This window comes from Equus asinus, chromosome 20 (genome assembly GCF_041296235.1).
Source record: "Equus asinus isolate D_3611 breed Donkey chromosome 20, EquAss-T2T_v2, whole genome shotgun sequence".
Lineage (NCBI taxonomy): Eukaryota > Metazoa > Chordata > Mammalia > Perissodactyla > Equidae > Equus > Equus asinus.
The window spans coordinates 42213469-42239760 of NC_091809.1; the positions used below are offsets into that span (position 1 = coordinate 42213469).

General features: G+C 41.1%; 1 protein-coding gene across 6 annotated transcripts in view; it reads right to left on the reverse strand.

The window, feature by feature from the left end:
- Nucleotides 1-26292, reverse strand: part of JHY (junctional cadherin complex regulator) — a 71037-nt gene that overhangs the window by 31808 nt on the left and 12937 nt on the right. For 3 of the 6 annotated variants that reach the window (XR_011495645.1, XR_006516392.2, XM_014843659.3), the window contains exons 3-4: nucleotides 23225-23744; nucleotides 7324-7437 (exon numbers count right to left, since the gene is read on the reverse strand). Coding sequence is in view for 4 of the 6 variants with exons in the window: in XM_014843659.3 (XP_014699145.3) it covers nucleotides 7324-7437; nucleotides 23225-23744 (634 nt within the window). In the remaining 2 variants the exon portion in view is untranslated. The remainder of the gene's footprint in view (nucleotides 1-7323; nucleotides 7438-23224; nucleotides 23745-26292) is intronic. The other 3 variants (XM_044752573.2, XM_044752574.2, XM_044752577.2) reach the window with 1 other exon arrangement.

The window sequence follows — 26292 nt, forward strand, 5'->3', positions numbered from 1 at the left end:
ATTTCAGAACAGTCTTTATGCTTTTCAAAGTCTTGTAACAACAAAACATACTCCTCGTATAATGATACACTGTGTAACTATATTGTGCTAAGCCATTTAGAAATATTTTCCAAGGAATAAAGCACTCATTACTTTGTGAAAAACTAGCTGAGATAAGAGGCCTTTGGAAAGAATGATTAAATGCCCACTGAAAACAGTAAGATGACCATATGTATCAGTGTGTTATATAACTGCAACATATTTCTTCCTTTCTGAACACACATCTTATAAAAAATATGGCCTGTATCTATGCAATGTTAACTGAAAAATGCAAGTTACCTGGATCATTTGAGAAAAAAAACTTGAAGTGAATAAATCCTGTTTAGCTCAAATGGTTTGTTTTAGCTTGCTAAGAAGAATGATCAAACTATTGCAATGTGTTCAACTTTTATTTTACTTTCCTGATTTGATTGCTAAGACGCATCCTATTTCTGTGTAACTTTAAATGGTATTCTATTTCTAATGAAATGAAATTTAAAACAGTAATATACAATATTTTTTTTTTTTAAAGATTTTATTTTTTCCTTTTTCTCCCCAAAGCCCCCCAGTACATAGTTGTGTATTCTTCGTTGTGGGTTCTTCTAGTTGTGGCATGTGAGACGCTGCCTCAGCGTGGTCTGATGAGCAGTGCCACGTCCGCGCCCAGGATTCGAACCAACGAAACACTGGGCCGCCTGCAGCGGAGCGCGCGAACTTAATCACTCGGCCACGGGGCCAGACCCAGTAATATACAATATTTTTGTACCAGAGTTTTAAGTAAGAATGGCTTATAATTTGAAAGTTAGAGTATGTTCTCCTTAGAATTTGAGCTTTCTGGAGGATTGGCCAGGTTCTGGTTAACTCTTCTAAACTTTAAATTTTTACCTGTGGTGCCAAAAAAGAAAAACTTTTTTTTTTCAATATTTCAAATAAGAAAGGTTCTTCCTTCCATACAGTATACTGAGCTACATGGGGGAACTGTGGACAAATAGATAGCCCAAGAGCATCCTTCCCTGTAGTGGAGCCAGAATAAAATTGTTGTTTTACGATCTTATAAGTGTGTTTATGAAATACGGTGGCTCTTTTCACGGCTGTCATCACCGTTCATGAAGGTCAAAAAAGACCCCCTTTGCTATGATCTATATATCTTTACTGTTGCTGATCAGGTCATTCTTTTCAATATTTGTTCAGCCTTTTAATTTCTAGAAGAATAATTGGCCATGAGCTCTTTTTCTGCCACCATCTGACTGTTAACTGTCCCAGTTTTCTCTCCTCATTCCCACTAAAAAAGAAAAAAACCTATCAGGAATTTTTCTCCTAGGGTACCAGACTTGAAATCTTGGGTTACCCCTGGGTTTAATCCTGTTATACCTTTGCTGCTGACAATTCAGATCACAATAGTACTCTTCACGGGGCGCTTTGTCAACAAGGCCAAGGACTCATCATTTTATGAAACTTCAATTGTCTCAAGTGTTAAATCTGCTATTCATGTAAATGTAAGTGCGAGATGGCATTTCAGTCCCCAGAAAGGAAGACATTTATGGGCTTGATGTGATTTCTCTCACCTTCCAAGCAGCCTACTTGAGATCTGTGGGTTACTGAAGATTTATTACCCTACAATTGAGGCATCAGGTGTCACTCTTTAGGTGGCAAGACCTGAGTCCCCTGAAGTTAATATACAAAGCCATTCTCAGGCTATTTAATCTCCATCAGCACTGAAATCCTCTATTTCATCCTGCTCTCACTGGGGTTCTTTTGTTACCAACACTCACAATCAGTCCATACTACATGCACTCAGAGTAACTGCTTAATGGCAGTAGGTTTTCCTGGCACACACAGAGCCGGGTCCTTTGGCTGGAGCATTAGCATCGGGGAATCCTGATGCCTAATTCTGGGATGATAATTTCTTAGTAAGACCTGTCCTTAGTTATTAATGTTTGTTCATACTGTGCCATCCAAGGGCAGTTCGCCCCCAACCCTGTCAAAGACAGCATCCGGCTGTGTCTCTTTTCCAGCTTACCTGTTTACATGGCATAAGCAGAGAGGAGAATGTGTGCTCTGATCTCAACCAAAAAGTTCATCTGCTTTAAAACAAAAGCTGTTCTTGCCCTTAGTGACCCTGATCAACCCTGGAGTCATGAGGGTTGTGCCTGGCTCCAAGATCAGCTCTGAGGTAGAGAAGTTTCTGTTGTGTTTCTTAACAATAACACACAAGTACTTTGAGTTTGGGTTATAAATTCCATCTGATAATATTAAGAAAATTTACAGCACACACATTAACTGGCTCTAATGCTCAGTATCAGTAAGGAAGGACTGTGTTCAGATGAATAAAACAAGCACAGCACCGTTGACAGTGTTGGAGGCAAAACCAAATTTGGAAAGTGGGAAGATTACTTGGGATGTGATTACAAGGACTTTGACATTAACTAGTCAAAGAGTGAATGATTGATACTGTCATTCCTTTTCCTTGCCTGGAAAGTCAAGACTTATTTTAGAGTGGCAAGAAAGAAAACGTCCTATTTCATCCTTTTGAAACCTTATTTAAATGGGAAACTTTTGTCTATTGAAAACATGCTCCTCGCCTGGAAACTCAAGACTTATTTTAGAGTGGCAAGAAAGAAAACATCCTGTTTCATCCTTTTGAAACCTTAATTAAATGGGGAACTTTCTATTTTGTCTATTGAAAACACGCTCCTTGCCTGGAAGGGTCTTCTGCCCTTTGGACATGCTTCCTTGCACTGGCCAGCAAGGGTCAGACCCTTTGCTAAGTACTATGTCTGGTTCTGGGTACACAACGGAAGTGGGATTTGGAAAACCTGTTCAAGATTCACAGGAGAGCACACAATGATTCAGGAGAAGACCTATGTGGAAAGGTAAAGTGAAGAGGGATTAAGACACGTAGAAAATGACGATGATGACCATCAATTCTCAGTATTTTTAAAATGAAACTACATAGGCTTAAATTGTCTCAGGCACCTTGTTTCTGGCATATCTTCTTTCTTTCCTTGCCCTATCCCTAGTTTCTTTCTAGCATGTGAATGTGTTTAGGTCTCTTCTATTAAAAAAAATGAAAGAATCCCTCACTTGATCTCATTCACTGGTTAAACCTCATTTCTTAATCCACAGCCAAGCATCTTAAAACTGTAGGCTACACGGGTCTTCACTTCCCCATCTGTCATTCTGACCTCGACACCCACAGTAGAGCGCTTATTCTCACCACTCCATGGAAACGGCTCTGCTCGGGCCACCAATGACCTCTTAGTTGTTAAATCCTGCGGTACCTTTCTCTGTAACTTTCTATTTTTTCAAACTTACCCAAAAAATGACAAGAATAGCACAGAGAACTCCCAAATATCCTTACCAAGCCTCACCAATTTTTAACATTTTGCCACATTCTGTCATTCTCTCTCATTTCTTCATATATAGATAGACACACAAAGATACATATGTATATCAGTTATATTATTATTGTTTGCATTATTGTTTTTAGTTTTTTATGGACCATTTTAGACTTGCATATATCAGGCCCCTTCCATGGCACCTTGCTACTTGTCTTCTCTGCAGAGTTTGACCCTGTTCACTGATTGTTCTTTCTTGAAATTTTCATGTCTTAGGTTCCATGACATTATTTTACTCTGGTTAACTCACTGCCTCTCTGGCAATTCTTTCTTTCTTTCTTTTCTTTTCTTTTTTTTTTTTGAGGAAGATTAGCCCTGAGCTAACTCCTGCCAAGCCTCCTCTTTTTGCTGAGCAAGGCTGGCCCTGAGCTAACATCTGTGCCCATCTTCTTCTACTTTATACGTGGGACTCCTACCACAGCATGGCTTGCCAAGCGGTGCCATGTCCGCACCCGGGATCTGAACTGGCGAACCCCGGGCCGCCAAAGCGGAACGTGAGCACTTAACTGCCGCGCCACCAGGCTGGCCCCTGGCAATTCTTTCCTAATCTCTTACCTTCTGCTCTCTACCTCTACCTCTGTCCACCCTTACAATTCTACCTCTCTCTATAGGGCCCTGTCGTTGACCCTTCTCTCTTCTCCCACTGCCTACAGTTCCTGGGGCATCTCAGCAATTCCTACAGCTTCAATCCACCTGTGAATTCTTACGATGCAAACGTACATGGCTAACTCAGATGTCTCTCCTGAGTTCTATGCCCAGATCACATACCTTCCTCCCCACAGGTACCTCGAGACTCAACCGCAGGCCCACGATGTCCTTGTACTCCCGTCTTACAGCCCCACACCAAAGCCCTCCTTTTTTCCTCAGTGGTATTGGCAACACTTTCAGAAACCATTCTCTTTCTCTCTTCCCCATTTGCCTTGTATTTAAGCAATTGCTAAATTTGTTACTTCCACTTCCTGACCATAGGCAGAAGCTGAGGGGGATCAGGTGCCGACCTACAAAAAGTTTAATCCAGTGGGTGGAGTAAGATACATCCACCAGACTGAAAAGTGAGCTAACGGCATGTGGTGTCTGACGAACACAGAGTGAGCACTGCCACCTTTCTTGTTCCCTCATCATCTCTTGCAGAAACCACAGCAAAAGTCACCTTACTGGTTTCACTGTCTCTGCATCTCATTCCCCTCCAATTTATTCTTCAGATCATGGCCAGAAGGAATTTTCTAACACGCAAGCCTGATTATGCCATTAACCTTCTCAAAATTTATAATGGCTTCCTGCCGTCCACAGGATAAAATCTAAAATCTTTTGATTGACATAAAAAGCCTTCATGGCTCCCAGCTAACCTGTCCAGCCCCGTGTCACCTGCCTCCCTGTCCTCATCCTTTCTCCTTTAGTTACGGAACTACATGCAATATTCAGGACATAACACCTTCTCCCACACTTTCATACCTTCACCCCACTTATCTGCTTGGCAGGTCTTGATTCATCCTTGTAGGGGCCACTCAAATGCTGTCTCTTTTTAGGAGACTTTTCCTGTCTTTTTAGGGCAGAATTAGGTGGTCTTTTAGTTCCACTGCATTTTGTTCCTGCTTTCATAATATTGCATTATAATGATTACATATAAGTGTCTTGCCACTAAAGTTTTGAGCTCCTCGACAGTAGGGACTTTTTTTTTCTTTTTTAAAATATCTTTCATCGAGTTTTATTTATTTTTTTTCAAGAGTTTTTCTTTTTTTAACCGTGTCATTTGGGTCAGGCACCTAACCCCAGGGCCTGGAATATGGTAGATACTCAGTAAATATCTGTGGTGTGAATTTTAATTTTATAAAAAGATGTTTCTTATTAGTGAGAGTTATTCATTGTTAGCGTAGGTTTACTGAGGGATATGTAGCTTCTTTGAAAGTCATCCTCCAAGAAAAAAATTCAAATGAGGCCCATTTTCACTTGGAGATTCACTAAATGACCTTTAAATAATGTTTCTTTAATCAACCAGTAAATATCGATTGAGCATCAGCTTTCGGCAAAGCATCATGCTAGGAGATATAGAGGAAAATACAATGGGGACCTTCAAGAAGTTTACAGTGTAGTTGGTACAAGAGAAACACAGGCAGCAGCTAATGAGACATGGGCAAATACAATCAACCCTGAGGGAGTGGTCCAGACCGCAGGCACAGCAGGAGCTGAGAGACGGGGCAGATGACAGGGGGAAGAGACTGGGAAATCTTCATGCAGGAGGGGAACCAGAAAGAAGGCATAGGATTTGGGTAGTTGAAGAGGAGAAAGAAAGGCAGCCTGAAGGGTTTGCATGCCGAGTGCTAGCCAGTGTGTGTGCAGGATGCAGCGGGCAGTTACCAAATCCTTTCTGAATAAAGAAAGAGGCCACTCTGTTACTGTCATTTACATCTAAGAATCTTTAGATGTTTGGCTCCTCTCTGTCTTCATTCAGGATTGGGTTGTAAACAAATGAGTTCTGGTACACACAGAGGATAAACAGCATTCTTTTCACTTTCCTCTGATTTTTTCCATATGAAGTTTTTTACTGCCTCTGTCTATGGCCATGTCATGACTAATCAGACCTTGATGATTTTATCATTGGCTGAGAATCCTACAATTTTCTGAAGTGATAATTATGAAGCTATAGTTTGCAAGACTCTTACATACTTCAAATGTGTTTTCTATAATAATTAAGGAACTAGAGATAAAGATCATAGAATCATATAGCATTTTGCAGCTGGGATGGACCTTGTAGTTCATTTGGCCAAACCTTCATTTAATAAAGAAGAAACTTAAGGCTCGGGGGAAGTTGAGATTTGCCCAGAGTCATGCATGAAGTAAATGGCAGGTGAAGGCCCAGAAATTCATGTCGACTAACTCAGTCCATTACCCATAATGATGACAAGCCCCAAAGTGCTCCCTTTGTCCTCTTGATCCTGTTGGCCAGGACGAGCCCTGGGCTCTCCATCAGGTCTGGAATAGATCCTGCCCTCTACATCCCACTGCCATGAGACACTTCAGTGCCCATCCTCGCCGCTTCTGGGTGTGGCCCCCTTGGCATCAGCTTTCAGGAAGCTCTGGGTGAACAACCATTTTTATTTCTTTTTTTGCGACTCTAAGAGTAGCCTGGAGGCCACTGCGGACGAAAAAAGAAGATTTGAGCTGTTCCTCTCTTCTAACTTCTCTAATTTTTATTCTTACATTTACCACTGTCTATAGTTTTAACTGGTGACGTCAACAGGCTCTACAGTCTAGGTGATTTCCAAGGGTTCATCCCTTGTTAAACAGGATAAAACCTGGTCCAAGAGTGACTGCTCCACATAACTCCATACACTCAGCTGCTAGTGCTTTTCCTCTTTCTTCTAGAAAAACAGTCAGTGGGGACAGTTTCACAAAAATCTTCTCTAAAATTACGTTATGACTTCAGAGTAGTGAACCCATGGCCAAACAGAATGCCATCAAGCTACATTATTGGGTTCCATCTGCAGAGGAGGGTTCAGTGAGGCTCTGGGGCTTCCGCCCATTTTTAGGAATCGTGTTCCCCATCACCTGGGGACACTATGTAACCACCAACTCCAAAGGGAAACAGACTTGGGAGTGGAAGAGAATTGGACAGTGTTTTGGAACTGTGATTTTTATCCTGCATTTTCTCCATGCCTTCCTTCTGGGAGGAGTTTCAACTCTGAATGTTTAATGAGCGATATGATGATTTTCCTCTAGGAAAAACGGGTAGGGCTGGCTGAGCAAGCAGTGGCCTATCTGGGCAGAAGCCAGTCTTAGCCATAGGAAGGTGGGTAACTATTTTCAGGCATAAGAACAAACCCATAAGTGATAAGAAGTCAGTTGTAAACATTACTTATATTCAGCAGTAACCCTTGAAACCCATTTAAAATTCACTCTAGCAGGTAACCTTTAGCTGTTGGGCTCTTTGATGCCATTTGTCTTCAGGATCGATGGCTGCATTTTCAATCTCTTTGGCATTCTGAATAGATGTCTTGTCAGTTACTCTGACAGGGTAGGAGATCTGAGAGGATAAAACATAGATAGCATGTTAACTGGATTCCTGTTAGTCTTACAGCCATGGGGCTCAAGTCTGTGTACTTGAGAAAGAGGTCCTGCAGGGCTGCGTTTTATTTTCAGTTCACTTCAAGGATTCCTCTCAGTCCTCGGGGACCTGGATTGTTCCCAAGAAAAAGGGGAATAAATAATGTTTCCTATTGCAGGCGTGATGTGAGAATTGGTGCTTTGAGGTCAAACTATTAATTACTTAAAATGCTCAATACATACTCAGGGGACCCAATTTTAGAACAGTTTTCTGAGCTGGATGCTACAACTAATGTTTGAGTATGTCAAATGAAATAATGAGTATGATGAAATAACACTATACTCCAAAATGATAGTAACAACAATAACAGAAATAACAATATCTAATATACAGTGAATGCTCATGGTATGCCAGTAGCAGTCCTAAGCACTTAGCAAATAATATACCTATTAATCCTCACAACAACCTTATCAGGTGCATAGTATTATTAACCCCTTTTTGCAACTGAGAAAACTGAGGGACAGAGAGGTTAAGTCACTTGCCTAGAATCAACAGCTGGTAAGTGGAGAGCCAAGCAGTCTAACTGCAGAGCCTGCATATGTAACAATTTTGACTAACTCACTTATTAGAAATACTATCTTTGACTTGCAGAATTTGTAGTTTTGGACCCAGTGAATTTGAATGATGTAGAGTCTCAACCATAGTTAGATATTAGAATAACCTAGGAAACTTTTCGAAAATATCAATGCCCTGGTGCCATCCCAGACCAATTAAACCAGAAGCTCGTGCTTTAAAACCTCCTCAAGTGAGGCTCATCAGCGGCCAGGTTTGGGAACCACTGAGGAAGGCAGCTAAATGGGATTTAGGTCCTCAAATTATTCATGCGATTTAGGTTCCCAAATTATGGAGGCCCTTCATTGCCTCCACCAGCTACCTGCTTTAAATCAAGAAATTAGATTGTCTCCATGCTGTGTGGAATTCTAGCCATCAGGTAGCATTTCAGAAAGCCAACTTAAAGTTATACAATCTTAATGTCGGAAAGATTCTGCAGCCAATCCAGTGCAACCTCTGCTACTTCTATACCAGCCCTGGCAGAAGGTCATCCGCTCGCTGCCTAACACATCCCCCTCCTCCTGGCAGGGGCTCCCTGTTCGTCAGTATTAGTACAGGTTGAAAGACTTTCTATGGTTTGAGGAGGAGGGGAAGAATAAGGTGGCTTGTGAGTATTCCCTTTCTGTGGGAGACCTGGTCTTTTCAACCATGCCGTGGAGGAAAACATTAGATCTCAATCTCTGCTTCATGGACAATGAACATATTGTTCTACCATTGAGCCACTTACTGCTAGAAAGCTCCTTCCTTATGAGAGCAGAAATGTGTTTTCCTCTAATTTCTATCCCTCTGTCCTCCGAAATAACAGAATAAGTCAACCTCTCTTTCAGACAACAGCCCTAACCTGCTAGAAGCTGACTAAGATGTCTTTCCGAAGCCCGCTCTTATTTACAGGCCCTGCGGTGAGCTTTCCTCGCCATTCCTCCTGGGACAGGTTCTCGGTTGGGCTCCTCTGGCCACTCTGCTTTATCACCTGTAAATGCTGGTCTCCCCCTTTCTAAATGGACCCAACTGAGTTTTAAATTTAGATTCAGGACTTTACACTTGTTTTATTAAATTTCCCCCAGCGGGCGCTGTAGTGTGAGAAGCAGCAAGCTGTAAGACTGGAAAGAACGTGGAGTTTAGAATCTGCCATGTTTGTCTTCAAATTCTCCCACTGCTGCTTGCTGTTACTTCCTGTTTATGCAGACCAATATTCCATAGAGAAAGAAGCAAAAGTATCTGATAATATTAATAAGTAAGCATTTGACAATGAAGATAACCTCATTCCTTACCACTCAATGTGGCTTCTCCGGCACAAAGAGGACATTTCCTTTATTTTGGGGTCTACCCTTATCTCTAATTGAACGCCTACCTATCACAATTACTGTACTCATATACATATAGATTAGGCAAATAGATGGTGTGGAAGTTTAGATACTTAAAGGTGGATCTCAAAATGAGAAAAAATGAAACTAAAGCTTTTTCATGCTTGAATTTTTACTGCTAATAGAAGGAGCAAAATGTACTATTTGATCATGGAACTTTTCTGATTACAAATGGAAGTAATCAACAGGTTTTGAATGACTACCGACTCTGCAAGTGAAAACTTCACCCTCAAACAGTTTAACTGGTGTTGAAATGGAAAGTTTAGAACTATAAATGCCGCTGCTCAAGGGCGGGAAGCATTTCTCATGATTCTCAGTCCCTTTCACGGTACCTGTTCAAGGAACACCAGATGACTATAAAAGTATTAGATCTTACAGCTTTGTCATTGTTATTGCAAAGGTTTCAATCCTTTATGGCCATGATGTTAAAAAGAAACACAACTGATTTGAAAGCAAAGTCAACTCTGTCCTGGAAAAGAAATGAAGGCCAAGAGACTAAACACAATCTAAAGAGGCTGCCTGAGCAGGCAAGGAAATAATCCTTTTTCAACCTTCAAACAGGCAATGTCTTGGCGAACTTACCTGAAGCCTGGGAGAAAGAGAAGTTGGGCTTATTCCTAGATCTGCCACTAGGAGGCCTGCTTCCCTGGCTTTTGTAAAGGGGACGGTTAATTCAGTTTTCACCGGCGATATTAATTGTTTGATTGACAATGATGGGATGTCTTACATAGCTTTGGTAAAAAGTTTACAAATTAAAACTACATTGTCTTACGCTTCCTTCCGTAGAGAATGCAGGATGTACAATATTTCCGTCCACAGGCTGTTTTAGTGGAACCAGTCTGAGTCACCCCAGGGGGAGTCTCGGGGCAAGTAAAGCATACTTCTACATTATCTCTTTGAAAGTGGAATGGGACACAACCTCTGCCAGCTATTTTTTTTTTTTTGTGAACCATTCTATTAATACCAATCAAATCGAGAAAATGATCAAATGAAATTGCATTTTGAGCATCATAAGCTGTGTAATGTCTATTCTGTTAAATTGGGGCCTATAATTGCTTCTCTACTGAAAAGATACAACAAAGACAGCAATCATGGCTTGTCATTATCCCAGACTAGAAAACCGGCCTTTGCTGGGAGGACTTCAAAGGCTTGTGGTTCTCGAATTGCATTTGGCTGCTATTGTTGAAGCGCAGGCAATCTTGATTAGGTGTTTACACTGAGGTAAGGCGCAGAGCAGAGAGCCTGAGTGCCTGGGTCTAGAGCCATTAAAAGATTGTACATTATGTTCCTTGCTTTGAAGTGAGGGTTTGTAGGTAGGAGAGCAACTCAGACTGAGTACAGCTGAGCTAGATTGGGCAGCTACTTCTCTCTCAAAGAAACTCGTCAGGTTCTTAGAGAATCAGCAGCACACAAAAAAGTTGATGCTTTAGCAAGGGCTGTATGTGAATTAGTGTATTTGCATAGATGCACACTGCAACATGTTTAAATAGCATATTGCCATTAACTTCTGCAATGGCTGGGGGTTTGGGTCCTTTTTCCCTTTATATATATATATATATTTTTTATTACTGACCTTATATTTAGATCTTGTGGGGAGTCTCACATTTATTTATTAGGTTCCTTAATCGTATTAACACTTAGCATGTATCCAAATTAAAATAGGCCAAAGAGTCTGCTTTTTTAACGTAGTATTTGCCTATCGTCATTCTGACATAGCCGTTATTTAATCCCCCTCTTAGGAGCATAGTCACTGGATTCAGTGAGCATTTCTGTGTGTTGACTTGGCTAATGAGCGATCTGCAGTGTTAATTCTCTGTCCTGTGTCTAGAACGTTTCGCTCTGTGTCGGTTTGTGCCCACTAACATCAGCTCTGCGGCCGCCTGTGTGTATCCATGGCCCTCAAAAGCGGCTGGGGCACGACAGTACACAGAGCCTATGTCGTCAGGCTCCGACAGGGACAGTTAGCTCAGCTGTTTAAATTATCTGGGGGATCTGTATTAGTTATTCAGCTACAGACAAAACACATGAAATAGATTGGCTCTGCTGTTGGCCACTTTCTCCATTCCCACAGAACACTTCAGAACATGGATGTGCTCAGTAAGAATTCAATGACACTGACCTTTGGATATAGTATTTTTTACATTAATTTTCCAAATAAGATATTCAAGGTTTTAAAACCCCAAGACTAATTATGTCAGTCATCTACTTAAAAACCTTCCAAGGCTTTCTCATTGCCTTTAATCTTTAAAGGCATATAAGGCCCTATGTCCTCTACTTCTTCAGCCTTGGCTTCTTGACTCTTACTCTTCATTTTTCAGTTCTGCTAGGGCGCCACACACACGATTATTTCTGTCTGTGCATTGGCCATTCTTTGCCTGGCAACGCCTCTTCACCCCACTTATTCTGACCAATCCCATTTACTGTTCCAGCCTTGGCTGAACCAGGACTTCCTCTGGGAAGCCTTCCCTGACACCCCAGAGGAGGTTACAATTGATGTACCTGGGCACGTGGCCTCAGCACCTTGTAACAAGTACTTTCCCTTTTGTAACAAGCATGACCCTGGTAATTATGTCTGTTTCCCCTCTAGACTGTAAGTCCCAGGAAGACAGGAAAAGAGGGCCACTGTGCAGGGCTGCCACACTGCACAGCTCTAGGGACACTGCTCACACAGCTATGCGGTGGCTCTGAATGTATGAGGTGGCTCTGAATGTGCCTGGCACTTAGGTGCTCAATAAATATTACTGAGTGAAAAGATCCATGTGCACTGCTCACTGAGCTCTCCATTTACAGCAGAATACATATGATCTACTTGCTTATCTGGCTAGATTAGTGGCTTATATTAAAGCCAGGTAGCCAACTGTCAACAAAATAAGGTAGAAACTAGGACCTCATCCTCCATGCCTTTCCCTGGTCGCTAGGCCCCCGGCCCACTGACTCTTTGGCCCTTTGCATTTGCTGTTCCCTCTTCCAGGAATGCTCTTTCCTCAAATATTTGCATGGTGAACTCGCTCAACTCCTTCATGACCTATTTAAAATTGTCATTTCCCTCCACCACAGCACACCCCACCCCTCTGCTCTGCTTCATTTCTCCCCTTAGCACTTACATTGCCTACTAATACACTGATTTACCTATTTTGTCCATCATCCATCTCCTCCTAATAGAAAGGTAGCCCCACAAGGCCTGGGATTTTTGTCTGTTTTGTTCAGTGATGTATTCCAGATACCTATGACAATGCCTAACACATACAAGGCTCTTAATAAATATATGCAAAAGGGGCCAGCACCCGGAGCAAAGTGGTTAAAGTTCTGCATGCTCTGCTTTGGCAGCCTGGGTTCACAGGTTCAGATCCCAGGCACAGACCTACTCTATTCATAGGCCATGCTGTGGCAGCATCCCACATACAAAATAGAGGAGGACTGGCACAGATCTTAGCTCAGGACTGATCTTCCTCAAGCAAAAAAAAAGAGGAAAGTCAGCAGTGGATGTTAGCTCAGAGCCAATCTTCTTCACCAAAGGGTGAATATATGCAAATGAAGGAAGCACTTAACCACTTTCAAAAATGCAACAGAGATTTTTGTGAGTGTCTTGTGTAACCTAGATGGAGGTCAATTAGCAAGCAACCTGAACCCTCTATAACACAGTTAAGAGTAGGTAAGTGTGACCTCTGGATGGTCACAGTATTCAAATTGCTTCATTACTAAAATCAGTGATTCCGTATCACGTAGAGGAAAGGCCCAACTCGGTAGTACAGTGGAACTAAAACTTGAGCACGTGTCAGAATCACTTGGAGGGTTTGTGAAAACACAGATGTAAAGGCCTCACCCCTTGCATCTGAGTCAGGAGGCCTGGGATGGGGCCCAAGAAGGGACATGTCCAAGGAGTTCCTAGGTGATGCTGAGGCTGCCGGTCCAGGGACCACATTGTGAGGGGCCCTGCTTTAAAATGACACACAAGGGCCTACGTGAAAGGCGCCTGCCAATTTCTCTCACCTAAATACGCATCCTCACCATCTAGTCGTATACAACACAGCAGCATCCGCCTCCTTAACTAACTTCCTGCATTAGGCAACACTCTCCAGTCCTTCTTTAAGATGTGCTAACTGACGCCCACAGCTGACTGCGCACGGCTGCTCGGCTGCCCGACAGTCCGCCTCCACACTTCCAGTCCCACCAGCTGTTTGCCAAGAGTCTTGTACATTTGTTCCCAAACCTGTTTATTCCTATCGTGCTTGTTAAAATTATGAAATTTATTTGATGACTAGGTAATCTGGAAAAACCTAAGCGTGAACAGAGTTGTTATTTTCATGAAAACTAAGTTAAATAATTTAGAATGACCCAATAAAAGCAGATGGCAAAATAACAAGTGAGAGGAAAAACTGCAAAAGATTAGGGGCAACATACATAAGAATCTAGAAAGATTATGTTCTTAGATTGTTTCTAAAGGCTTTTTAAGTTTTCGCTTTTAAGAAATCAAAAGTGGGAATCAGAGATGCTCTCAAATGATGTGAGAAAGACAGTGCACGGCTCCAATCAACAGAATATGCACCAACAGAAAAGGCCTTGGCCTCTCTGGAAAGATTGGTGAATTCATGTACATTATATACTTTAAGTGAAAATCCAAGATTTAAGGTATAGTTATTTTTCATATCTGCATTAACCAATTTATTTGATTAACTGATCAACAACCAGTTCCTGACTAGTCCCACAGAGGCTCCCCTCGGAGCGGCGGGCTTCTATTAACCGGGGTCCTTTCACGCCTTCAGACCACCGCACATGCGCCCTTCGCCTGAGATACCTTTACTGCCCACCTCCACCTGTTAGCTTTACTTCTTTTGAAAGAATCGGTTCAATGACTGCCTCTTCTGGGAAGCCCTCTGACAGAGTCAGGCACTTTTTCTTCTGTGTGCCTTTGGGACCCTGCATGCCTCCAGTAGAGCAGTTATCACTTAGTGCTGCCTGTTTCCACATCTGCTTCCCACTTGGCCAGAAGCTCCTGAAAAGCAGATACACTGACAGCAGCAAAATTGACCGCAGACTCACAGCAGTCTGGGGCATTTAATAAAGAAGGAAAGAGGCATTCCCATCGCCATAGCTCCCGCCTTTACTACAGAACACTGCAACATGGCCTATGTAAGAGCACACAGAATTCTCAGGTACACTGGGCACATCTTTGAAGGCTATCCTCCGAAATGATTAATTATGTTAAAGTTCTGGTTTTTGAAAGGGCATGCTTTAGTTGTGGGGAGAGTTTTCTTTCTGTGGATCCCTCCTCAATAATGTCAAATTGATGAAGTGTCACTCTATAGATCACACAAATTGGTAGTTAAGCAACTAAGTGCCGGCTAGTGCTCACAAGAAAGATGCCCGAAGAAATGTCTTGTATTGAAAAAACCATAAAGATCAATTTAAATTATGCTGTCATAAGTAAGTGCTCCTGTTGTGGTTGCGCAGGGAAAATAAAAAATCTGAGAATCAATGAACATACAGAGTACTTACTCTGTAGAATAATTCTACAAGTGTAATAGGAGCTGTGGGACAAAAAAACACCAGCAAACTAGAAGAATTCTATAAAAAAGAATTCTATGTCTCTAACAAAATATAATTAGAAAAATATTTTCATAATTTAAAGGTAAAGCTTAATTTTATAGACAACCAAAAACTTCAGTAAATTCAAAACTATAGAAAAGGAGAGCAATATATCACTTGGATATTAATCTTATCCAGCAGGAGACTAAATCCAAATCAAACATTCAATAATAAATATAACATATTTATACAGGGCTGTATGACTATACAAAGCTTTCGCCTACAGTATCTCTTTTGGTCACCCCAATAATCCGGGGTCTGTGGTAGAAGGCAAACATTTGTAACCTCACTATAGCGGAGAAAAACGGGCTCAGCAGGATTCTCTGATTGGCCAAAGGTAATAAATGGCTCCAATAATAATGGGGCTCAAATCAAGTCTTTTGGTGTCAAATACTAATACTTAAGTCAACAACACAAGTTCCAATTAGTCTTTTCATTTTGAAAATAATAAAATTCTGGCCCAAAGAAAAAGTAGTTAAAAATTATATCCCTTCATCAAAGAATCAGATAGTGCTTCCTGTATGCCAGGCTGTGGGAATCAGAGATGAGTCAGCCCATGCCCTAATGGAGCTCAGGGTCATGTAAAGACACACAGACACATAAATGAAGCAGTGCAATATGGTGTCGTGGGTTCCGTGGCAGATGTTGAAGTGTGAGGGAGGTTGTGGGAAGAAGGATATTCAGGGAGTCTTCATAAGGGCAGAGGCCTTTGAGCTGCATCTCAAAAGGAGGGTAAGGTTTTCCCAAGCAAACAAGAGAGGGAAGAGTGGTCCACCAGCATTAACAGAGACCCAGGGGAAACACTGGGTTCTGGGAGCTGTGAGTTCCCAGAGTATGGCTGGAGCAGAGGATGCAAGCAGGGAGTGACAAAGGATGAAGCTAAAGCAGCAGGCCGGGGCCAGGTCACGAAGGACCTTTGTACCACTTGAGAGACGGCATGGCAAGTGTGAGGTGTGCCTAGGAATACCCCTCTTTGTGGACAGTCTTTTGGGAGTCACATCATAGAAAGGGCTCTAGAGCATACAGATGCTATTCTTTTGGCTACACTTTGTTCTTATTCTACCTGAAGTCATATCCCTCTCATTTTGAGGCACTGTAGCCTGAAAAAAAAAATCTGTTTAGCAGGGCCTATTCCCAGGGTAGATTCCTTTCCTTTCTCATGGCTTAAGGAATGCCTCATAGTAATAATAACTTCCCTTTACTGAGTGTCGTCCCTGTGTCAGGAGCTTTGTGTAAACTTTTCCAATAGCCCTCCAAGGCAGAAATTGACCCCACAGAATTGATGACAAGATAAGGTTTAAAGAGTCACTTGAAATGTCTAGTAAGTGCTACCAGCTAGTATGCTGAAGAGCCAGGATTTAATCCATGGTTGTCTGAGTCCCAAACCAGTGTTTTGTTTTGGTTTTATTTTTTATCCCATAATATTGTGTTGCCCACTCTGAGGAATGCTGTTACCGAGGCTGGGGCAGACCAAAGCTCTCCCCACAGCTTGCCTAGCTTTCTCTTTCTCATCCAGTCACATCACGACTCGAGATCTCCTGAGACCCTTCCGCAAGCACCTGGCTAAACATCCAGTCACAGCCCCCCCATTGCCTTATTAAGCAGTAAAGCTTATTAATAATATTAATAATTCTTAATTAAATTTAATTTATTAATAATAGTAATCAATAAAGTTTATTCAGTCTCCTTTGAAGTGTTTATCAGTAGCTGAAATTATTTTTCTACATGTTTCTTGCCTGAGTTACATGACTAGAATGTAGCTGCCTCAAGACAGGGGAGCTGCATGTCTTGTTTTCTGTTACGTCCCTAGTACTGGGGAGAGTACCTAGCACACAGTTGGGGCTCAATAAACGTTTGTTGGCCGACTGACCTGCTGTCTCAGCAACAGCCACAACGCTGTGTTGACCCTGAGACTGGAGAGTGTATTCTATACAGGGCTTTCTATTGTCTTGAAGACTATAGGTGATTGAATACCCTTCCTATATCCACATTTGGAAGAGAAGAATAAGATGTATGAAGCCCTTATTGCTCTTCTCTGAGCTCATACTAAATTTCACCTTCATCGGTTTTCAAGGGTACATTAGAATCAAGATAGGAAGGTAGCTCATTTTTTAAGACACAGTTTCCTTTAATGGTAGCTCATAAATGGACTCACATTCTAATGAGTTTCAGACAAATACTTCTAGCTACGGAACAAATCATGAATAAAAGTAAGCACTGAATATCCACCAGCAAACTTCCTGGCTGACTGCGAGACTCAGGTGCCCTCTAGCGTGTGCTGGCTTGTACATCAGTTCCTTGCTTCACACATCATGTGATAAAGATCTTATCATGCATTCAGAGGTGATTTTTCCAGTGCATCTTATTGTATCATCCACAGATCTATGAAACATGGCAAAAACGTTGTGGAGCAATTGAATTTAAAAATCAATGGTTCTATTCTAAGCCATTACTTACAAGTAAAAAATGCAATTTAGGTGACCCTGAGCGTCAGGGGGGTGTGAAGTTATAAGGGTTACTACAGAATATCGTATATTGTAAACACATAGGCATGGTTCAAAGATAAGAGAGATGAAAAGGTACAACGTGAAAAGTTGTTGTCCCGGGCTATTCCCCTCCACCCTCTGCCATTAACTGTCTATAGATCCTTCCACAGTTTTTTATGCATGCCAGGCAATATGACATATATTTTTATTCCTCCCCACTTTTTTATACTGTATGCACTGTTCTACTCTTTAATTTCTCTAGTAATCAATCCTGATATGTTGTCTATAACAGTTCATGGAGAACATTCTCATTTTTTTTAAACAGCTACAGTGTATCTATTGTCTGGTTGTACTATAATTTATTTAAGTACTCCCCAAATGATAGACATTTGGGTGGTTTCCAATCTTTTGCCATGACAAATAAGGCTGAAATGAATGCTCTTTACAGGAGTTATTTCAAAACTGCATACATATAACTAGGATAAGTTCCTAGGAGTGGAATGTGTTGGGTCAAATAAAAATAATAATTGCTAACACTTATATAGTGCTTGCTACAAGCCAGCCATTGATCTAAGCACTCTACATATTAGCCCATTTATTTAATCTTCTTAATAATCCCATGAGGAAAGTATTATTATTATCTGCATTTTAAAGATGTGGAAACTGAGACACAGAAAGGTTAAGCAACCTACCAAAGCTGACAGGTGTCAGACAGCTGGCAGGTGTCAGTGCCAACCAACCTGGCTTTAAAGCCTATACTCTTAGCCATTTTGCTTTACTTTCTCAAGGAGTATATGTATTTGTATTTTAAATATATATTAAGAAATTGTCCCCCGTACCGGTTATACCAATTTATTCTCTCACCAGCTTGACTGTACTTTTTTATCTACAGGCATCAAACTTTGGGAATTTTGTTCATTTAATTATAGGTAAAAAATGAAATCCCAGTGTAGTACTAATTTGCATTTCTCTTATAATGACTAAGGTTGGCTATCTTTTCATATGTTTAATAGCCATATGTATTAACTTTTTGTGAGTTATTCATATCTTTAGTGTATTTTTATATTGGGATATGGGTCTTTTTCTTAATGATTTATAGCAGCTCTTTATATAATAGAGATATTAGTGTTTTGTCTGTGATATGTTAGAAATACTTTTCTAGTTCTTTATATTTTGACTTTCTTATGCTTTTTTCCTGCAGAAGTTTTTTATATTTATGTAGCCAAATTTATCAGTCTTCTATAGACTCTGGATTTTAAGATTTTATTTTTTTCCTTTTTCTCCCTAAAGCCCCCCGGTACATAGTTGTATATTCTTCGTTGTGGGTCCTTCTAGTTGTGACATGTGGGACGCTGCCTCAGCGTGGTTTGATGAGCAGTGCCATATCTGCGCCCAGGATTCGAACAAACGAAACACGGGGCCGCCTGCAGCGGAGCGCACAAACTTAATCACTCGGGCACGGGGCCAGCCCCCAGATTCTGGATTTTAAATACTTTTAAAGTTATAGGAGAATTTTCCTGTTTTTTTCCTAGTATTTTTATTGTTTCATTTTTAAAAGTTAAATATTTGATCCATTTGGAATTTATCTTGTATTATATGAAGTATGGATCCAACTTTATTTTTTCCCAGATGCCTTATCCAGTTGTCTTATTGAATAATCCATCATTTCTTCGCTGATTTGAGATACTGCCTTTATCAAATCATAGTATCAGATCATATATTCTCATAATTTGGTCTTATTTCCAGACTTTTATTTTGTTCTTCCATTTTTCTGTCTGGATATGCATTAAATATTACTCTACTTTAGTTATTGAGGCTTTATAAAATACTATACTGTCTAGTAGGGGTATATTCTCTCATGACTTTTAATTTCCACTTTCTTTATTATTTTTGCCTATTTTTCATATGAACTTAATAATCAGCTTTTCACGTTTTACTTTAAAAAACCCAACTATTGACATTTTATTGGGATGTTGTAAACTCCTTAGACTTACTTTCAAATCTTCCCAAATACAATACACTACTTAAGACCCTGTCTGATCCAGCTGGGCATGGGTGCTTGCAACACAATGATGTATGAAAAAGCTGGGTTTTCTTGGCAGTGTGTAATGGTATTTGACCTTTATTCATTCATTTAACAATAGATGTCATTTATCTTTTCAACGTTCCTATTTGTAAGACAGTTGTCATCTCTTTCAAAGAAATTAGAAGAGGAAAACAAATTTTAAAATATGAAAAACTTCCAGATGGATGCTGCTTGATCTAAAACAACAGCCTCCAAACCTGCTGCCCTAAGTTCACACCTCCTGCCCCCAAACCAGACAAATGATCCCATCAGCTGAAAACATCAATGCTCTATGCGTACTGACCTATGCAACTTTGACTTTAGGTTTCTGCTAAACCCTTTCCTAGCCCATTGCTACTCACAGTGTGGTCCATGGACCAGACCAGCAGCCTTGGCATCACCTGGGAGCTTGTTAGAAATGCACTCTTGAGTCTCACCCAGACCTACTAGATCAAAATCAGGATTTAACAAGACCCTGAGGTGGTTAGAAGTACCTTAAAGTTTGAAAGCAAAAGATCAGTGGTTCTCAAAGTGTGGGCCTGATAGCAAAAGCGGCATCACCTGGAACCATGGAGAAAATTCAAATTCTTGGGCCCCACCCTACACCTATTGAATCGGAAATCCTTGAGTTCGATCTAGCAATTTGTTTTAACAAGCCTCCAGGTGATTCTGATGCACGTTGATGTTTGAGAACCACTGCTCTAGATCAGAATTACCTGGGGAGCTTGGAAAACTCCCCATGCCTAAAGTGCACCCTAGATGAATTAAATCTGAATTTCAAGGCTTCAGGCCAAGGAATAAGTACTTTTAAAATTATCCAGGTGACTCTAAAGTGAAGCCAAGGGTGAGAACCTCTGCTCTAGTCTGGAACAACGCTTCTCCAACCTGGCTTCACCTTAGAATCACCTGAGGATCTTTAAAAAAAATACTGATGCTCAGGAGCTCACCCAGAGATGTCAACTGCTCTGAGTGGAGCCAGGAAGCACTGTTTAAAAATTGGTTTCTCAAGTGATTCTAATATCCAGCTAGGATTTCAAACTACTGCTCCAGAAATACCCCCACATAAACCTCCCCCACGTGAACTTCAAGTCATACTAAAGAGAATCAAGTTTGGAAGTGATGGAAAACACAGTTTTCATTTCCCATGTACTTACTGAGCCCTTACAATGTGTTAGGCTAGTTACTATAAAGATTAAAAGTAAGTACAAAACATAGTTCCCGCCCATAAGGGAACAGATAATCTGTACTGGCAGAAAAGATCTGCACACGTTTCATATATAAATAGTGATTCAAAAGGAACACATCATTCAATGCTACTGACTATAATTCAATAAAACAAGTAATACACATTATTGTACTACTGTTAGGTCAAACTAATCTTTATCCTTTTTAAATAACAGGAGAAAGATAAAGGAAATATACATTGGGAAGTGGTGAAGAAACTATTTTGAATACAGTTAGCAATCAGCTCTTAGACATTTGAACATGGAAAATGTGGTGGACAAGGCCAATGGCCACTCAAAGAATAATTCACGAGCTTAAAGATCAAGCAAGCCCAAAATGCTTTAAAGTTTCCTCCTTGGCATAACGAAAAGAAAATTAGCTATGCAATCACTGACAATCAACTCACCCTGATATTGTTTAGTAAATTAAGTTATAACTCCTAAGAAAAGTTAGCAATTAAGAAATCTGCAGTTAGGGGCTGGCCCCATGGCTGAGTGGTTAAGTTTGTGCGTTCTGTTTCGGGCCTTGAGGTTTCACCAGTTCGAATCCTGGGTGCGGACATGGCGCGGCTCACCAAGCCATGCTGAGGCGGCATCCCACATGCCACAACTAGAAGGACCCATAACTAAAAATACACAACGATGTACCGGGGGCTTTGGGAGAAAAAGGAAAAGTAAAATCTTTAAAAAAAAAAAAAAAAGAAATCAGCAATTAAAGAGTTTATAAGTTTTTTTTTTTTGAGGAAGATTAGCCCTGAGCCAACATCTGCCGCCAATCCTCCTCTTTTTGCTGAGGAAGACTGGTCCTGAGCTAACATCTGTGCCCATCTTCCTCTACTTTATATGTGGGACGCCTGCAACAGCATGGCTTGCCAAGCGGTGCCATGTCCGCACCCGGGATCCGAACCAGCGAACCCCAGGCCCCCAAAGCAGAACGTGCAGAACATGCACACTTAACCACTGCGCCACCGGGCTAGCCCCCCTTTTTTTCCCTTTTATTATTAGAAATAGAACTATTTCTTTTGGTCTCAGTATTTGCCTCTCCTTCTAGATCAGCTTCTTTTGAGAACACATTTAAAAGTAATGAAAAATATCATCCTAATCTGGAAGAAATTAGTAACTATAAACATTTTTCAAAGATATTGAACTGTTGAATTTATTTATACTTTTAAATGTGCAATCAAGCAAAATTCAAAATTTCACATAAGTTTTATGAAACAAAAAGGTATGTTAACATCTAAAATTGGGTCCAAAATGTTGAAAACTTTAAATTCAGCTACGTATTTGTTTTGATAGTTCAGCTAAATATACTACACCCATCCCTTTGTTTTATTATTAGTGACAAAGGCAAAGGTGTGGCTAATCCTTTAAGACTATAAAGAGAGTTTCTGAATACGAAAAAATCACAAATGTTCATCCACCTCATCGCTCTTGTTCCATCAGAAAACACTTACAGGGTAGAGCGCTTTAAGTAATACTGATTTGGATTTGGAACAGGTCTAAGGGCATCCCTATTTCATGTAATAACCTCTCCTTCATATCTGAAAATGACCCCACATTAGTAGGTGATGAATTTCAAGCTGTTTCCCCAATAAGGGTGGCGGAGGGACGGAGCCAGTGACTCTCTTTTCTTGTGTGCATGGACACGTCTGCTGGGAGATGGGCTCATGTGATCTTTATGTGTGCCCATGAAGTAGAAATAAGTTTACTGGCTCCAACAGGTTTTGAATCCATCATCTGGGACGGAATTTACCCTCAATGAGAAAGGGAAGGTACTTATTATTGCTCCAATATTATAGACGGAGAGACTAAGGTTTAATCATATCACATCATTTGCACAGGGTAATAAAGGACTGTGTAGTGATTATCAATGGGGAGTTGGACAGGTCATAAAATCACCCAGATAATTAAAAACTATACTTCAGGTTGTACCCTGCCCCCTTTCCACCCAATACGTATACAGAATCTGAGTTGAGAATCACTTCAGTATGTGAGTCGCTGTCATTGATATGAGCGTGTCATGTCACCTCCAGTGTGTTGGGGACAGTTACTAGGGTTGAAAACCAGTGCTGCAGTGGAAACAAAGATGTTCAACACAGGGACTCAACCCTCAGTCTTGTATTCTATCTATTGGCATATACAGTTTGAAAAAAATTCTCTGGTTGCTTGAGTGGAAACATTTTGGATATAATAATCGAATTACAGCAATTGCAGCACTGTAAACCATTGATGGCTTTTATTTTGCTCTTAAGAATTTGTGGGATAATTCCCCTGATTCTTCAAAGGGGCAAGGAATAGGGCATTTGTTTTACTCAGCCAGGTGGTTACAATGACATCATCGTCCCTAAGGAAGTGCTGCCCAGCCATTTCAAGCAAAGGCAAGTTCCAGTTTAGTGCTTCGGGAGAGATTTTTAAGTAGGTGCAACATACCTGTTCTGGGTGAGTATCCCCCCTTTTTTTATTGTGAAGTTGAAGATAAGAGTCCATTCTAGGAGTGGGTAATCCCAAAGTCAGCTTGTTTTTTTCCACAAAATATTGTTTGGATTTCCTTCGCCGAGGGCCACGTGATGCTGGCAGGAAAACCTCATTATGTGAACTTGAACTCTTTAAGTAGGAAGACAGGTTGCTCGACTTCTCCTCCAGATCACTGTCGCTCAGCTCTGAAAATGGCTCACTGCGAGGTGCACCACGCTCGTAGTTTGGGCTTAAAAATTCACTACCGAGTAAGGAGGCTATGCTCTGTGGGCTCTTTTTCTGTTCACCTTCTCCCCCTGAGAGTTCCACTGATGTCTCCTTGGAAGGGTAGAGTGGACCCAAAGTCAGATTTTCTGTAGAGCTGTCTACAGACTCAGGCAATGCTTCCACGGTCAACAACTTGCCCTCCTCCTTCTTATTCTTCCAGTCTGGGTCATATCGGAGGTCTGAATATTTATCTTCTATTGGTTGTTGGCTGCCCAAAGCAGAAAAGCAATGTCAAGTCCTCAATCCAAATAAATTGACTCATTATCATCAGTTGATCATCTTAGTATTTGAAATCAATCTCAATCTTTCTCCTATAATTTTCCTTTTACGATCAATATATTAAAGACATACTCCAGGCTCAAATCAGGCCTATTCACTACACATAAGGGCAATAAGGTGTTAATTACCCAAATGCATTGCAATATGGAATAAAAGTGGGAAACAGTTAATTTCTAAATGCCAGAAAACAACTACAAAACAAATGTCCATAATGTTAAACCAGTGAATCTCTATGGTTAAGGAAGGCTAATACTTATGCACACCATAACTATTTCAGCTGGTGAAAATAAAATCGACTTCACACTTTAGCTGATGACATACAGATTTGGTTGTTTAGCTAGGAAAGGAAAGCCAGGTTGTTGCCTACACAACATTGACCTCAGTCTGCTACTTTTAGGGGAAGCAAGATTTATCCTGACTGAATAGCCACATAGGTTCATCCTCCTTTTCAGTGGTTTTGTCACTTTATTTTGCCTTTGTAGATTTTATCAAATGTACTACAGAAAGATCCCCAACATTTAGAATCAGACAGTGGCTCAGTGAAAAGCTCTTAGTTCATAATCTTTTGGCTGTCAGACCTATGCACAAAAACCTCAGTAGACAGGTCAGCGAGCACTTGAAGCTGTAGGACAGCCCTATGTGAATAAAAGGTTAAGTATACGGTTCTGCCTCAGGGAAGTGAACTAGTCCGTAATCAGTGCATATGACCCCAAACAAAGTCCTCCCTTTTCCCCATGACAATCTCAATTTGTAAAGCACCTCCTAGTCTTAACCAAAAAAGGAAAAAAAATGCTGGTAATATGGCATATTTAATGGCCCCTTTGATCTTCAAAAGCTAAATGGCAGAGATTCTCCTTCCTTGAGTACAGTGGATGCAATCCTCTAATCAAAAAGGAAATGTAAATCACCTGGGCTTTTTATGCTATTTGCTATTCCCGTTTACAGAGGACAGAATTTTATGCTGGGTAAACAAACTAATGGTGCCCCTAATGCTAATTTCCTTTTCTTAATGTGGACCCAGACTTCTTTGATTTGAGGTAAAGAAAAACTACAGCAAAAAGCCCCAACTCCCAGGTCTTGCTAAATTGTCATTTTGAATTTTTTTAGTTCACATGTTAAGATGGAAAACTTCTCGGCATAGCTGGCTCTTCCTTTTGCACCCAGGGAAGAGAAATGATATTCTTCTCCAGCAAAATGCCAGAATGGAGATGGTCCAAATTTGTCAGGAAATTGGACATCAAACAATACTTCTCACCACTCCCTAAACACCACAGGGGACCTGCCTCGGCGACTTCCATGAGGAGGTTCTCCCAGGTGATGTCACCGCGCGTGAACTGACTGTTTTTTGGCCCTCCCTGTCACTTGGCTCTAAAGGTCACTGGGCATGTATTGAGGACAGGGAGTCGTCCAGCAGGGTACCAGCTGGACGTGGGGCTGGACAGACCTGGGCTCGTGTTCTGGATCTGTCAGTACCTGTCTGTGCATCCACTGGCAAAGCATGTGGTCTCTGAGCCAGTTTCTCTCATCTGTAAGAGGGAGGAGTTATATTTGTTCTGTTTATTTCTCAGGATCACATAAGGATCAAAATGAGACTACTGTCTTTGTGCTTATTTGCTTTTCACTCTGGTGACCCTGCCTCCTCACCTAGTTACGGTCCTGGGCAGTGGGGACTGGGGGTTATCCTTCCTTCTCTAACCTCTGCCCTGTGCTGTGGACAGAAGAGTTGGTAAGTGTTGCTTAAATCAATAACTGAGCCTCTAAAAATACTCTAGCAACACAAATGTAGCGTTAGATATTTATTTTTTAAAAAAATCATAGTAAACTAGAACCTAAACATTCAGAAAAGCTTCTTGCATTGGATGATTTCAGAACTTATCTTGCACCGAATTAAACATAAGGTTCAACTGGGGTTGTTTATGTGGGGAAGAAAAGATTACAGTAAATCTTCAGTAAATAAACATATAACGATTTTTAAGGAAGAAAGGTGCTGTTTCCCCATATCTATGATACATTGAAAGGAAAAAGTGAATTTAACTCTCCTTGTTCATTCATTCACTTGATTCGACAGAATTGAACTTTCCACATTCATTTGCTCACTCATTGGTTCTATAGAGATTTACTGAGCACTTACTAAGCTGGGCGGGATGAGGGGGACAGTGGTGGACTCACAGCCTAGTGGGGGATACAGACAAGGAAGACAGCAATTTACAATGGAGTGATGAGGACCCTGATGAGGAGCACAGGGCCATCAGGACTCAGGAGGGACATCCAATTCTGTCTTGGGAGACTGGGGAAAGCTTCCTGAAGGAAGTGATGGTTTACCTGGGCCCTAAGGCTCAGAAAGGCAGGAAGTGTACACTAGGCTGAGGGAACAGCATGTAAAAAGGAATGGAAGGGAAAGAGAACATGGTGCCTTCCAAGAACCAGTTCTGCATGGATAAGATGGAGGGTGGGAGGAGGCAAGGGCGAGGAGCAGA